Genomic DNA, 15,585 nt, shown 5'->3' with positions numbered 1-15,585 from the left:
GCCTAATTACACATGCAAAAGTATGCTGGAAGATTTGGAAGCCATAAATATTTATTGAGGAGAAAACATGCTCTGGTTTTTCGGCTCTTAGCAAGAAACATTTCTAGAGATACAAAATAACCACAACCCTGAACAACAGCAAGCATGTGCTGAAAAGCTATTAAGATACCTGCAGCCTGTCCTTACGGATACATGCAAATGCAACAGCAATTCATGTTCTTTTATCATGCAGGAACTCTTAGTTCCTCTTATCAATTTCAAGTATCTATCAATCTTCTCCGCCGACAGCTCTCTCAGGTACTCATCACAGATGAGAACTGAGTGCCGTTTTATCAACACAAGCAAAAACATCTAATTACTTCTATTGAACCAATATCTTTCAAACTTCTCAAAACAATTGTTCTGGATACAGATGTGATGCTTTGGAAAGCCCACAGACTCATTCATCATTTCATCCAAGCAACATGCCACTCAGACTTGATCCAGGGAAAGGAGACAGCTGGATATGGACATCCTGGTTCTACAACATTACTGAAAGACAATAGCAAATCCACTAAAGCATGAAAAATGGTGTGGGGGGGAACACACACACAGACTGCCCACACGCTCTCCTGCATGGCTTATGAACCACCCAGTTACTTACTGTGGGGGAACTCAGTATGCAATGTGGCATAAAACCGTGTAAGAGGTTGCCCATGACATGTTCATCAGGAGACAGCTTGACTAAAGCCCAAGACCAACCACCAGCAGCCTGCCACCAATTTTTTCCTCCTTCATGGCTCTAGCACTGCTTCCCTCCAGTTATGGAGAAGCTGAAGAGGTACAACTGCCTTGAACCTTGCACCTCCATAGAGGAGCCCTTCATGCAAATAAAATGGATACAACAAACCACGGATTCACCCTCTACTGACAAGAAAGAAACTATCCATCAATCATCAGTTATGTCTCACTACCAGGAATAACAACTAGATTTCACACCCAAATGACAGGATTAATCACACTTAATTAAAAAAAAAAGTCAAGACCATGTAAAACTTTAATTTCTATTTTTGTGGTCCTCCTTGCTGGAGAAAGCAAGATACAAAAGTCTATTTTAGACAAGCTAGCTAGCTACACACATTATTGTCTCTGTTCTAGCACACAGTTAAAGGAGAGCTGCCAGGGGTGGCCGACCTTATCTGTTAGGCTGTGCTCCAGGCTCTGCCCAGAGGAAAACCAAAAAGTCAGCAACGCATCTCTGACATCCCTTGGCAGCCACATCAAGGCGACACGCATATCCCGAATTTCTAGGACGCATGCACACAAGCACGCAGCATTACTGAATATGTTACAAGCGATTCACTTGGAGTTCACTTCAGTTTTAACACTGATAAATTGCCAACATTAGACTTCACGCTTGTGGCCTTGTGTCAGCACGTTCAGAGCCCTACCAGGGCACTGCAGTACGCCTCCGTTTATTTCCCACCATTTGCAGAAGAACAAGACCCATCCAGCTTTTTTGACATGAACAAAGAGTTTTAATAATTGGAAACTAGAAATGCAGCAGGAAATTTGCTATACTCCAAAATAGTTTCAGTCCAGCTGCCCTTTACGTAACACCCCTGATAGCAACCTAGAGAAATTAAATCCCCTGCTTGCTTCCCTTGCCATCCCCTGTTCAGATAATGACATCTTTATGCAGACAACCCTGAAAACAGATCCATGAAAGTCATATGCCAAAGTTTAAGGCTTTTCACCCTTTGCCTGAAGATATCTCCTTTCAGTTCAGATCCCATTCCTTCCCTTCCCTTGTACAGGTCCCAGTCCTGCCCTTAACACCTGAGAAGACACAAAAGCATTTGGAGCAAAGCCACCGCTGGATGCCTGCAACATCCTAAGAACGTATTTTTCTTTGGGATAAAGGAGCAGAAATTAGAGAGCAGGAACTTTTTTGGCTGTGCAGGTGTCAGTGCACATTACTTTAGCTCTACATGCACTCCCCAGTGCGCCTCCCTGGTAAATAGGCTAATAAATCAGAGCAGAATACTTACATTAGCACTTCCATGGTTTTCTCAGAAAAGTATCAAGGATCTAGTCTAAGTATAAGTACTTAAGGTTTGGGGGTGGGGTGGTGTTATTATAAAAAAAGCTATTTTATCTGGGCTTTCTTCAGGGGTGTAAGCAAATCTAAGCCTCAGCTAGTTGTGTTGAACCACACTGTGAGCAGCAAAAACTGTTCTGCTTTTAGAATCTGACACCTTAAAGTATAAATAAAAACACACCAGCACATGGCATGAGAGGAGCTTGTTAGGAGCTGTGGAGATACCTCTAACTTGTCACTGACAGCGATTGCACAAACAGGATCTCAAGGGGATCATTTACTTTGGTGTCCTGCCATGGCTGTGCCGAGTCTGGACTCATCCTCATCAGACTTCAGGTTAAAAACTGTTAGATAAATAATTGTGTCCCAACTAGCTCACTTTTCCACAACAGGGTGGTGGGCTGAGCTACAGTAGAAAGCCTAAAATCAGCTGGTTTCATCCCTCTTAAACCAACACACAGGTTAAGAGCAGGTGGGAATAAGCAACTAGCTGCATATTTCTGGAGCAGGCTGGAAAGAAGCGGGCAGGGTGCGGCGGAAAACCTCACCTGAGTAATGCTCAGCACAGGCATCACAAAGGCTGGGCAAGTGAAGGACTATCGCCTTGCACTCCCCTCTGATCATTGTAGAGGAACTGGAAAGAGGCAGACAGCACCGACAGACTGACCAGGGCTCTTGCACAGAGCCAGGGACAAGATAAGAGTGTGAGCGCTGTATCACTTGTCACACCCAACTCCCCAAACATGCACGCACTCAAAAGCAATTTTTTTTTTTTTTTTTTTAAAGCTGCAGTAGGTTTTGGCATTAAGTTTGGGGCAAGGAAGAAAGGTGCATTTTCCCATGCCAACTAGAGGAGCAGAGCACTCAAAATCCCAGAGGAAGCTGCCCTGAAACAAACCCAAGGTGAAGCACCTAGAATGGAAAATGCTGCCTTTGTGCAAAGCCAATCACACTGCCCAGCCCGCCCCCCCCCCCCCCCCCCCCCCCCCGCCCCCCCACCTTCCTCAACTTCATAAGCACCACTTTGAAAACACTCTCATCAGGAAATTCAGAGGGAGGCCATACCATCGCATCCCCTCTGCCTGCCCCCCCGTGACACAATTGGTGTATCCACTTTCCATTAGAGTATAGGAAGCTTCAGCAGCCCAACATCCCACGCTGACATCAAACTACTAAAACAGGAGTTATCAGATGGAACGCGTGGGTCAGCATTGTGCCTCAAGACACAAAAAGAACCTTGGTATTAATGTGAGGAAATGTGGCTATTGTGTGCAGAATGATACCCATTCAGGCCCAGACCACTTGTCTCTGGACGCTACTCTCTCTGGAATATCCTTGGCGCCAGCATCTAGCATTTCTCCTCATCCCCTTAAAGAAAAAAAGTCACCTCGGCAGGGGCCGAGCCATGAGCGAGAGCACTGTGTTTTGCTCAGAGCGGCAGCGACGGGCGTGCACGTGTGTGCCTCTGGAGTGGATTACAGGAAACTGTTGGTTCTGCATATCAAGGAATGATCAATTGTCCAGAGGGTGGAACAGGCTTTAATTTCTCATGAAGCATAAATCGTGTCCCGTTATTTCCCCCACACACTCCAACAAAGCCACATCTTGCTTTCCAATTGGCTTTTCACTGCCATCAGGATTTTGCTGCCTCCCCCCCAAAAAATGGCTTCAGGCACCTCTCTGCAGCTAAAACCACCAGTGTGAACATCAGCTATAAGTGGCAATGCATACTGCAGTATGCATTTTATGCAGTATGCATTTTAGCAGCTACAGCTCCACGCATCCCTGGTAAGTTGTACCCAAGTTTAGGGGAAAAAAAAAAAGAAAAAAAAAAAAAAAAAAAGAGTTGTGTAAACCTTCCTATTGCAACCTGGGGAAAGGAGAAGGTGAATTGTTTTAAAACCCCAAACCACAAGAACAAGGTCCAAAGGATGGAAATTTGCCTAGCTGACTTAAGGGGGCTGCCAAGCAGGTAAGAACATTGTGACTGACCGCAAGGCTGTGGCCCCACATGCTTTGCAGACCCACTGCAACAAGTGAAGTTTGCATTGCCTGTCCACCAACTTTAAGGCTCAGCCGAAACCAAATTGCTGTATTCATTTGCAGGGATTTATTTCCAAGCGTGCTACAGAAAGTAGCAAGCGGTTGAATCCCCTAGTTTGCTGTTTCTGCAACAGGTTGAAGGGATGCAGGTATGTACACCTGCAGCCCAGGCTCCAGAGGGATTTACGGAAAAGCCCACATATAAGATACAAAGAGAGACAGATTTGCATCCAGATAGCATTAAGACAGAAGGATTAATACATTTCAAGCTAGCTGAGAGAATAGGAGAGCAGTAGTAAAGGCATGTATGAGCCTGCAAGCCACTAGACAGCTAACCCAGTAGCTATCAATCAAGCAGGGTTTGTTGCACGCTGGTCTGGAAAGAGGTCTCCCCCACTGCACTCCAAATTCACTGATGCTCCTCATTCTCTCTGGCACCAATTCCCAGGTAACAGAGCATCAGGCTGGATTTTCCACCTGCAGCACAGGAAAGGTAACATCCCTGCTTCTGACGTGGGGGCTCCCTCTCCAGCCTCAGGGAAAAGGGACTTCATTTGGGACAGGAACACAGTACCAACTCAGGCAAAAACACACACAGCAGGGCACAGACCTAACATTTCCCTTGTACACATTTATTGTGACTTCAGAACATGTCTCAGTCTCTACAAAACATTCTGATCTTCCCCCCCAGAAATGCAGATCCCAGGGCCAAAAGCATCCAGCTTCAGATGAAGACCCATCTTCATGCTGGAGCTAACATTTGCTGAAAGCCAAAATCTTGCCACCAAAACCTAAGCTAGAAGGGTGAAAGGCAAAAAAGAATAACAATAATAAAAAAAAACCCCACGCCATCTTTTATCAGCTACCTCAAGGAAGCAATAAAACACCCAGAAGAGAGGACCCAAGTATCAAAACTGAAAAGCATTTCAGTGTATAGGCACCTGCACTGATTTGAGCTCAATATTCCATGTAAAAGCAGCCAGTATTAATTAAAAACAAGATAGGCCATACCTTAAGCCCCAGGTTTCTTCAAGCTATCCTGTTTTATACACATCTGTGTGCACAGCCCAGCATTTTATGACAATGGTTAATTGTCACAGTTTTATGGGCTGTGCTATGTCTTGTTGGCTCAATGTTTAATCCCACCAGTGATCTTTTTAAAACAGCATTATAATAAAGTGCATCCAATTATGCTCATAGCAAGCTGTATGTAGATCATACAGAGATTACCAGCTCAACAGGACAATGGCAAAGCTGTCACCACATCTGTAATTCTATTTATGTTGCCTGCCGGCACCCAGACCTTTGGGTATCAATTCATCCCCTCCCAATTAGGATTTTTGGATCTTTTAGCCCTAAACTAAGGTGGGCAGCAACCTCACAGCAGCACACCAGAACAGTTCTCCAGCAGGAAAGAATTTGGACAGCACATCAGCCAAGAGACCAAACCGTGACAACCAGAACAGGCAGAGAGACTCACAGATACCACAGAGCAGCTATTTTGTTTCAAGTCACCTTAGAGGTTTTTCCTGCTGGAGGCGGAGCAAGTGTATTTTATGCAGCAAGTGCATCTGACACTAAGGAGCAAATCAACACAAGTAGTACTGGAGAGCCCTCTTTGCAGAAGAGGGCCCGTGATCAGTCCCTCTCTGGTCAGGCAGCAACCGCTCAAGCCCCAGAAAGTGTTGCAATGGGTCGCGTGACACACGAGGGCAGTATCGAGCCCTCTGGCACTTGGAAGCCTTCAGCTCAAACAAAGGTTTCACCCAGTTTGGAGAAAACAAAAAAGACAGAAAGATGTCATTCCCAGTCTTGCTTTCCTTCCGTGTCTAAAGAGCACCAGAGAACACCTTGTAGGATCCTGGTGTACTAGCTCCCCTGGGGGCTGGAAACTAGATGTCTGGGGGAATCTTGCATTACCTGGACAAAACCTGCAGGTGTTTTGTTTGTGGTTGTTTTTTGGTGGTTTTTTTTTTTTTTTTTTTTTTTTTTTTTTTTTTTAGGGTATGTGTTTGCTTTTTGGGCCCTTTCTTTTCAGCTTGTCTTGCTGGACACAAGCACTGGAAGTGCTCAGCTCCACGGTTTTGTTCCAGGGAAGCAAAGCTTGAGTATAAAACAAAACTCCCAGAGAACAGCAGCGATGCAAAGGCATTTCTGAGAAGTGTCCCCTTGCAGAGCCAAACAAGGAACAGCACACTCCCAGACATACCCTGGGCATGGCACAGTTAAATGTCATTACTGGAAGGAGCTTAGGAAGCTTGTGAAGAGAGTATTTTTTCAGCAGTTCAGGCTACTTTCATTAGAAGAGCTAAGGGAGTCATCTCAACCACTTTCAACCACCTCAGAAGTCAGCTGTCCTTGAGGATCAGCTATACCCTCTGCAGCCAGAGACTGGTCTAGTATTATAAAATCTACTCTGGAAGATGCTTCGATAAAATCACCTCTGAGAAAAAGCTGACAGGCTAGATGACTAACACCTGGAGTCTGAGGAATCCTATATGCCTGACAGGGAAGAATTCGGATTTTGGCTACATGGACCACTTTGATGTTGTCACGAGGAAAAAAGAAAAAATAAATCTCACTTCACACCACACCTGCCCTTATTGAAAATGTGAACTTCTATTCTACCCAAAGCCCATTTTTTATAAACCTCCATCCTTACATTCAAAAGCGGATTCCAAAAGACCAAAAGTCCATTTTTCCTTAAAAATCCTAAGCATCTCAACTGAAGAAAAAGGATACAACTAATACCACCATCGCAAACATCAGTGCTTCAGGGAAATAAGGAAGTCTTTTTTTGTCCTATTTTGAATGGAAGAGAAAATACCTACAAAAAGCCCAGGAGGACACACAAGGAAAGCCAGCCTCTTCGGATGCAAAAGAATCCACAAGCACTTGCATTCCTCATCCCTGAGCAATGCACCCCCACAGCATTAAGCCCTGGCTTGTCATAGCAAAGTACAGTTCCCCTTAAATCTTTCAATTAAGACGGCATTTGTAAAACTGCAGGCTTGAAAATTACTAGAAATTATCCCTAAGTTAGAGTCACCACTTCGACTCAAAAAGCAAACTTCAAGACAGTCCAGCAGAGGTCCAGGCCATGCCTATTCTGCATCACCGTTTCCAATAACTGCTCACTACAGATTGCTTGGGGTTTGCTTGTAAACTGAAAATAACTTCGAGGAAACTTAAAGGACTCTCCAATACTGCAATGCCAAGGAAAATCCAAAGCTCGTGTATTTAATCTTCAAAATAATCAGTGTCCACACAGGCAGGCTCCCTCCAGCTGCTGGAATGAATCCCAGGCTGCTGCCAGGTCCCAGGACTGCATTTTTCTAGACACATCGCATCAAAGCCAGGTTTTGCTAGCCCTTCTCCTTCAGCATTTAGCATACGCATAGACACAGAAAATGTTAAAATGGCACACTAGAGGCAAAAGCAACCTCTAGAGCAATCTAGGGATTTTATCCCTCGACAGCAAACATTTTAGATATCCCTGAGGGTGGAAGCCCCAGGGGTGTGTTCTCGCTGGCGTGCTCACCCGCCACACCGTGGGCACTACCACCAGCAAACACCATCATCCTCCTCATCATGAAGCTGCCTTGAAGCAGGTACAGATCCTACTAAAGCATATCTGGGGGAACACAGCACTTGGGACCTCACCCAGAGCAGGCAGTTTGTATTTATAAATGGAGCATGACACACAGCAGCACCTCCCTGTACTATAGACTCAGGTGCATGCTGTGGGGGCCTGACTTCCATCAGAGAGGCTGGTTTTCTCCCCATTTTTGCTGTCTGCCTCAACACAGCAGGTCTAGGGATTACCTCTAGCCAGGAGGATAAAACCCAAAGGATGCATGTCCAACCCCCCAAATCCCCCTACACTTTTTCTTCTCTTACCAATTGCTGCAGAGGGCAGAAACTGACGCAGGACAATCCACAGCTCCAACTCACCTCCAGCATTTCAATTAAAACAAGATCAAAAAAGCCTCTAAAATCCTCGGGAAGCCCAAGAGCCACATTTCAGTTATCTACACCGCCAAAAATACCCTGATTCCTCACCAAAAGTAGCTCTCCTTTAGCAACCAGGCCACAGCAGCGAGAGCAAAACAAACTAGGAGCTGAAACACTGCATGCAGATGGCTGAAGACCCTCTCAGCACCCAGACTTAATAGGTTTTTTTTCCCAAAAAACCTCCTCAAAGTTTCTCAGTAAGGAACAACCGCGTCTCGTAGCCCCATTTTGGGGCTGGGGGTTGACACTCACCAGCGGCATTCGGTGGCACCTCCAGGTTGACATTGACGAAGAAGCGGATGCTGTCACCTGAGACGATGGAGGAGTTCACTGCGTCAAAGAGCTCCTCGCCCCCCGTCTCCTCCTTGGCCTCGCAGCCATCATCCATGTCGCACTTGAGGTACCCTGCCAAGGAGAGGGGGAGGGTGGTTAGGGGGGGCGGTTAGCAGGGCCGTGCCGGGGCACCCACCGGTCACGGCCACCCAGGGCCGCAGCCAGGCCTCGGCCGCACCCGGGGGCTTCCCTAGAGCCCTCGTCTGGTGAGGGCTGAGAATTATAAACAATGGGCTCCAGCACACCTCGGGTTAGGCCACAGGTGGGTGTCCGAAGGGCCAAGGGCTTGGCACACCAGCCCGCCTGCCAAGCCGATGATGTGAGCGGCAAAGCCAGGAGTCACCACCTTGCTCCTCTCAGATAAAAAAAAACCACAAACCCCCACCACATCAGGATGAAAACTGCGATCAGAAGCCATAAAACTGCCAGGCAGCGACCCAGAAGCAAGAGGTGCACCACAGCCCCAGCCCACCCCAAACCCAACTCCAGCCATCGGCTGCACAGCCGTTTCATTTGCTATTCAGCAATTTGAAACTGGGGTGGGGGGGTGGAGAAAAAAAGCAAAAAAAAAAAAAGAGACCAAAAAAGTTCCCAAGGAGACACCCAATATGGATGGACAGACCTGCAGCTCCCCACGGGGTAGAGGAGCAGGTCACTGGAGGCAGCAGCACCGAGAAAGCGAGGCAAGTTTCTTAATTACAGCGGACAACTCCTTAGCCTTTTGTAATGCTTCTAATTAGAGTTTAACCTAGCTTCATTCAACAGCAAGCTGGTTCACTGCAACATTTTATTACGAAGCAGCTGGAGGACTCTTGTGGCATGCTTGTGTATCATGTTTAATTAGGAGAATTAGGGACATTATAGAATGTCAATTTTTACATTACCAGGATTATTCAGCAGCTTCTACCCATCTTCTGACAAGTCTTTTATGCCTAATTTGAAGCAGGAGGGATATATTTCATTAGCTTGCTTTAGGCACTATAGTAAAATGAAAAGGGTGAGCTTTGAGGCAGAGGTTTGAATGGGGACTAAAATATTGATGCCTTTTTTTAAAGCCTTGTATAAGCAAACAGAGGCAGCAGCAGCAGCTAAAAGCAGCACACGCTGTCTTGGAGGGATCTTGAGCCAACAGCTCGCCACCACACAGAACAAGCCCTGAGCCGGAAGGCCACAAACAGGAACTCAGTGAGGCAGGACAGGGGCTGCAGCGCTTCCTGACGCGAGCAATGTGCCGACGGGTGCTCGGCATCTGCCCAGGAGGGTGCAAGGGAGCTGCAGGAGCTTCAAGCCTTCAGGTGACTTCTGAGCTGCTTATCCAAGGTGTGGGAAACCCAGCAAAAACAACTCAGACGAAATAGAGATTAGGAGTAAGATTAACCTATCTGCTCGACAGAACCGCTTCAGGTTTATTCCTATCAGAACTGCTCCGAAGGCTTCAAGAAAAAGCATCCACTGTGCTGCTGTCCCCATCCAGCCTGCCCAACAGCTTGCAAAACACACCAAAAACACTCTGCTGGTGGATCTTAGACAACTATTTCCATCCCTGCACAATGGAAACTTGTCCAAAGACAGCCAGAAAGAAGCGAGGCAAGGAAAGCATAGGAAACGCCTGAACACAATACCCAAAGTATCACAGCACTCTGGGCACCACCAGGTATGAAACTGCTGCACAATGGCTGGCAAAATGTGCAAAGACAAGGGAGAATGGCCTTACACTGAAAGAGGGGAGATTTAGATTGAATATCAGGAAAAAAATCTTCCCTGTGAGGGTGGTAAGGCACTGGCACAGGCTGCCCAGAGCAGCTGTAGATGCCCCATCCCTGGCAGCGTCCAAGCCAGGCTGGACGGGGCTTGGAGCAACCTGGGCTGGTGGGAGGTGTCCCTGCCCACAGCAGGGGTTGGAACCAGATGGGCTTTAAGGTCCCCTCCAACCCAAACCATGCTGTGATTCTGTGATTGAGGGGCAGCCTGTGTCCTGGACAGATGCAGAACAGCCAGACAGGGTGCCTGCTGGCATCAGAAGTACTGCAAAGCCCCACGCAAGCATCTCAATTCTAAACAAAGTGCCAAACTTGGGGTTTGGTTCCTCCAAAATACACGATGGACACTATAACCTCTTTACAGCAAAGCAGAGCACCCACCGGTGCTGACAGCCCCCCTGACGCCAGAGGAGCTTGGACAGCCCTTGTAAAGCAGAAGTTAGCCTGTGCAGGCTCAAATACATCATATTGGCTTTTTCTTCTCATCCATATCCAGGATTGCGGCCCCGGGCAAGCTGTCACAACACATTTGTGTTTCTCCATCCTTCTTACTCAGTGGGTCAGATAGGAGGCACAAGGGTGGGGGCGGGAAGATTATTTGAACACGCAGTTCAAGAGACCATGGCTCACTTGTTTCCCACTGTCTTAACGCAATTAAGACACAGATAGGTAAATCGGTAAAAGTCAAGCAGGGAAAACTATTTATTCCCCTCTCAAGCCCACTGAAACTGGCTTGATAAGAGCGCAGCAGCAGTGAGCCCTGAAAGCAGAGAGGGCTGTACATGGGAGAGAAGCAGCACAGGAGCTGGAAGAAGGGCAAGGGTGGAGCAGATCAGAGGGCTGGGCAGAGGTCAACGAGGACTCTGGCAAGGGAAGCATCCTCTGTTCCTCCCTCTTTAGGGGAGGAAAGAGCAGAACAAAAGGCAGCCGAGCCTCATGTCCCTTGGGCAAGGGACGGACAAAACAGTCAGCTTGCAAATAATCCCAAACCTGGGCTATACAGGAACTGCACTCCCGGGCAGGTGTCTGCTTTGTCACTAAACCACCTCAAGGCTTCAAACCAATCCTGTTTTGAATCCCTAAGCCTATTAGTCTGCCAGGCATTTTAAAATACAAGCAACTCATGCCTGTTCACATACAGGGTCACCTCAAAGTGAGAAGATGTCATCTCAAACTGTGTGCACGGCAGATGCATCTTCCCTTCCCTCTGAGCACGGCTCAATAGCTGCCTCCAGCCCTGGCAGCTGTTTTCCCCCATCGCCTGATGATCACTGAGTGCCACCCCTGCTGCTTGAAGGGCAGCAGATGCCACAAGCAACAGCAGAAGCCATTCAGTTCCTCTAAAAGTTTTGATTGGTGTTTTACAGAACTTCAGAACAGGATCCGATGTAGCCGTTGCACAATTTGTGTAAATATCAATCAGGTTTCCATACAAAAGCACAGTCTTGGTAACACTTTATAGCCTGTGCTATGAGCAGCTGCTTCAGTGAGGTGGAGAGCAGTTTTAGACACCTTTTCATGCTGCCTCAGATTGACTGGGGAAGAGTTTAAGGTTCCTGAAGTGATGCCCCCCATCCCTATCACTGCAGTTTGCTGCCTTCATATGAAGGCAGCATTTACTAAAGTGCCATGAGCTACATGACAGGGCAAGTCAGACCTCTGCGCATGGGAAGTGCTACTTCAGCCTGAAATACATTCTAAAAGCACTAGAGAAAAGAGATTTCACTCGAGTAGGCAGCCAGAGTACAGAGCTGAGCTACGGTTGGCTGAGATCAGCCTTCTGTACTTTGAAGAATACCTTAAGGTCAGGATGATCCCCCCTCAGTCCACCCTGCAGGACTCATCTCACAACAAAGACAAATGGAAAAGCACGAAACCTGTACAAGGCCAAGGACAGCGAGTACCATCCTTCAGTGTTGCAGGAACAAAATCCACTCTTCGCCCAGCGCAGCCATAAGTAGCAGATGCCTTGACCCTAAGTCTTCCTGTACCTCAGCTCATCCTATGCAACATGAAAATAAGCTATCGGCCCATTTCATGCAGCTGCTGGGAAGAAAAAGCAAAAAATGAAGTTTCTCTAGCCACTCCTCTCTAAAGCATCACCCCTTCCTCTGTAATTTCATGCCTGGCCCAGGCCCGTCTTGCTCGCTCCAGTAACTCAACATGCATCCCCATCTTCTCTCCTTACTTTCATCACCTTCTCAGATCCACTTCACCTCCCCAGTCCTGCTGCTATCAACCCCTTCACAACTCTGACAAGGTGCCTGCCCTGCAGCTGTTTCACTGTTGAGCCGAGTTTTAAGAGCCCAGGGCTCTGTCAGGAAAAGCAGGGAACTGAGCTGCAGCAATAGGAGTGGGCATTACCTCTCCCACCACTGCTTTAGTGGCAGCTGCACCTGGGGTAATAAAATCAGCAGAGCAGTAGTTAGCAGGAAGCACAACTTCAGCCTCATCATATACATTCCCTAGAAAGGCTTAATTGCTCTGTGGGAGCAGCACTTACAGCCTAGGGGCTGCAGACTTCTCCAAGAAAACTAAAATCTTTTCAGTTTCCTGGGAGAAAAGCAACTATATTACTAACAACATCTTCTCAAACCCCAGTTATGAGCCTTATGCCAGACACAGCCCCAGCATAACCTCTCAGTGGGCCTCAGAGGTGACAAAGCAGATCATGGTATTTTAATCAACATCTGCAAGCACACACACTAGCCAGGATATTAGCAGTGCAAATGCATCTACCCACGCTTCGGTGCAGACTCAGCTTAACACGGCAAGCCAGAGTAAGCATCCAAGGAGGAGGTGTCTGGGGGAGATGGGGCATTTTTCCTTTTGGCATTACCAGATGTTGCATGGTTCTGGGCATATGTGCGCTCCACATTTTTTTGGTTAGGCAGATATATTGTTGCTACTGCCTTAGCAAAAGTTACATGGATGAGGTTAGGGTACATATTCATGTAGCTACATTAGCAGGGTAGAATAAGAAAGCTAAAAATCAAGGCTCGTCAAAAGGTATTGTCCTCTGCCAAGTCTCTGCAAAAAATGCTGGCTTTATTTCTGAAGGACCACATTTATGCTATGTTAACAGTCTGAATATTCAAAACAATTTTCTGGAAACCACAGATTTTTACCCTCAACTTCCAAGGTAGTCTACACTACAAATCTGGAAAAAGTTCTCATTCACAGCACCTGTTTGCACAACACTGCCTATTTTCTTAGCTAAATCCAAGCCCCAGCTTCTAGAACCATGGGATGGCATCTCCTCCTCTTCAGAAGAAGTTGCCCCCTCCCACAAAGTCTCTTCAAAAAGTCAGAGGGCTGAAGTTACATTAAAAGAGTTCTTTTGAGCTCATACAATTAATAATCCGGCACTATCAGCTAGCCATGCTAAAAGCCATTTCAGATTTCTCAAGTGGCTTTTTTAGGCTCAGAAGGCAGTAAATTGCAGGACAGTCCTTTTCACTGCTTTTGCAAAACAGCACTTGTGGCCACCTTGCCAGAACATAGCAACAACGGCATGTACTGTGCTCCTGCTGGACTCAGCCAACTCAGGCATTTTGCCCCAGATGGAAAGCCTTTGCTTTTCCTAACATCACTGCTTTAAATATTTTTGTCACTGATCCCGATCCATTCAGAACTGAAATCCACCAACTCTTAAGAGTTTCAAGCCATAAACCCCACACAGTCAAATAGCAAGCTCTGCTGCAGTCAGACCATCAAGGGTAGGAGTTGGCTTGTTTTGGAAGAGTCCAAGAGCTATTTGCATCCACTTTCTCAGAAGAATTACAGGTCAAGTACAGAAGGACAACAGAATCAATAATAATACATTTTCAATAGCTTGTAAAGGTAAGGGGGCATCAACTGGGACATAGGCATTATCCTATAATCAGGTCTGGTTCTTTCAGCATCCCAGTGCTCAGCTGTAAGACAGTCTTAAGGCACTCAAGAGAGAATTAAGTCCTGTATCTGCCTAAAATCTAGTCATGATACTAGCATTAAGTTAAAAAAGAATAATCAACTTCATCTGTTTTTTCTACTTGTGAATTTTCAACTTGCTCTAACAATAGATGCTAATTTTCATGAAAGGCATGAGGTTTTAATTAACCTGAGCTTAAGTGATCAGCCTGAGCTTTAAGCTATCAGAGGGCTTGCTTTGTTCCCAAGTACTGCAGGCTTGCAGATTCACTGCGTCACTCAGAAAATACCTAAATCCCCAACGCTGGGTGCAAAAGGAAACTCAATTAATAATGGAGCCTCCACCTCCATTTTGACCTTTACACTCTGCATAAAAACACAGATTCATGTTGCCTCCAAAGGTTAGATAACCTTACAGTTAATATTGGCAGGGATACTGTGATCGAAGGATTCAGGGGAGACTAGGAAGAACTTTGTGCAAGTGTTATCAGTTCTCCAATCTGCACAGTATTTTAGAAAAATAAAAGGTTTTAAAGAGCATCCTACTCACACACACACTAACCAAGGCAAACCTCTGATCACATCTTATATGCTGATTTCAGCATAATCACCTACTTACCAAAATAGCTCTCCTTTTTCAGACAAAAAGAGTGCAATCGTATTGATAGAACAGCATCTTTGGGGTAAATATTTGCCTAAATTTTACATGTTCCTGTTGAGGTTAAACTTCAAAGTTCGGGGGTTACTTATTGTTTTGACTTACTGGAGTCTGAAAAGTGATCGTGAAAAATTTCTCCCTTGCTAAAAAATTACTCCATTTCAGACAAGAACAATTGCAGTGCTGTAGCCACAAAGCAACACCCTCCAAAGGCTGCTATCAAGTCACATTTTGCAAAGATGTCTTCCCCCAAATTAAAAATTCAAGCCATGATGATTAAATAAAGCAGTTCTACATACAGCTAGATGCTTGCTAGGATTTTAAGCTTTTCCTTTAGTTCATAGTCAAGAGATACCCTGGCAAGGCTTGCTATTTCTGTCTGAAGATTTACCTGTCGTGCAGCAGGCAGCCACGTGGACGTGGCTTATGCCAGCACAGGAGAAGACAACTGGTGGGAGGTGTAGGGGTTGTCCACAGACCGCGTTGTTGGACTGCTGAGGGTTCACTGCTGACAGCTCATTGGCAAGAGAGGTCCAGAGCTTACCTCCCACACTTTTGTTAGAAGACCTCTTTTATTAAGGCAAATATTATGGTTTGGCACAGGTAAGATCAGTGTCTTCTCTGGGTCATCTAGATGGGATTTAGACAAGTGTCCTCCAATCCCAGCCCCTCCGCGACTAGCATAAGGGGCAGAAGAGCTGGGGAAGTGTTGGGTGATGCTTCTTAGCTCTTGAGCATCACTGGGAGCCCATCAGGTGTGGATCTGCAGCCTTTTGGACTAATGA

The 15,585-nt window shown here is 46.3% G+C and overlaps 1 protein-coding gene across 5 annotated transcripts in view; it reads right to left on the bottom strand.

Moving 5' to 3' along the window:
- The window catches only part of SLC4A11 (solute carrier family 4 member 11), a 97,039-nt gene that overhangs the window by 58,747 nt on the left and 22,707 nt on the right, over positions 1 to 15,585 (bottom strand). For all 5 annotated transcript variants that reach the window (XM_040590902.1, XM_040590883.1, XM_040590893.1 and 2 more), the window contains exon 3: positions 8,390 to 8,542. In XM_040590902.1, coding sequence (XP_040446836.1) covers positions 8,390 to 8,542 — 153 coding nt within the window. The remainder of the gene's footprint in view (positions 1 to 8,389; positions 8,543 to 15,585) is intronic.

Source organism: Falco naumanni, chromosome 1, assembly GCF_017639655.2.
Source record: "Falco naumanni isolate bFalNau1 chromosome 1, bFalNau1.pat, whole genome shotgun sequence".
In the NCBI taxonomy this organism is placed as follows: Eukaryota; Metazoa; Chordata; class Aves; order Falconiformes; family Falconidae; genus Falco; species Falco naumanni.
This window is presented reverse-complemented; position numbering and strand designations above follow the sequence as displayed.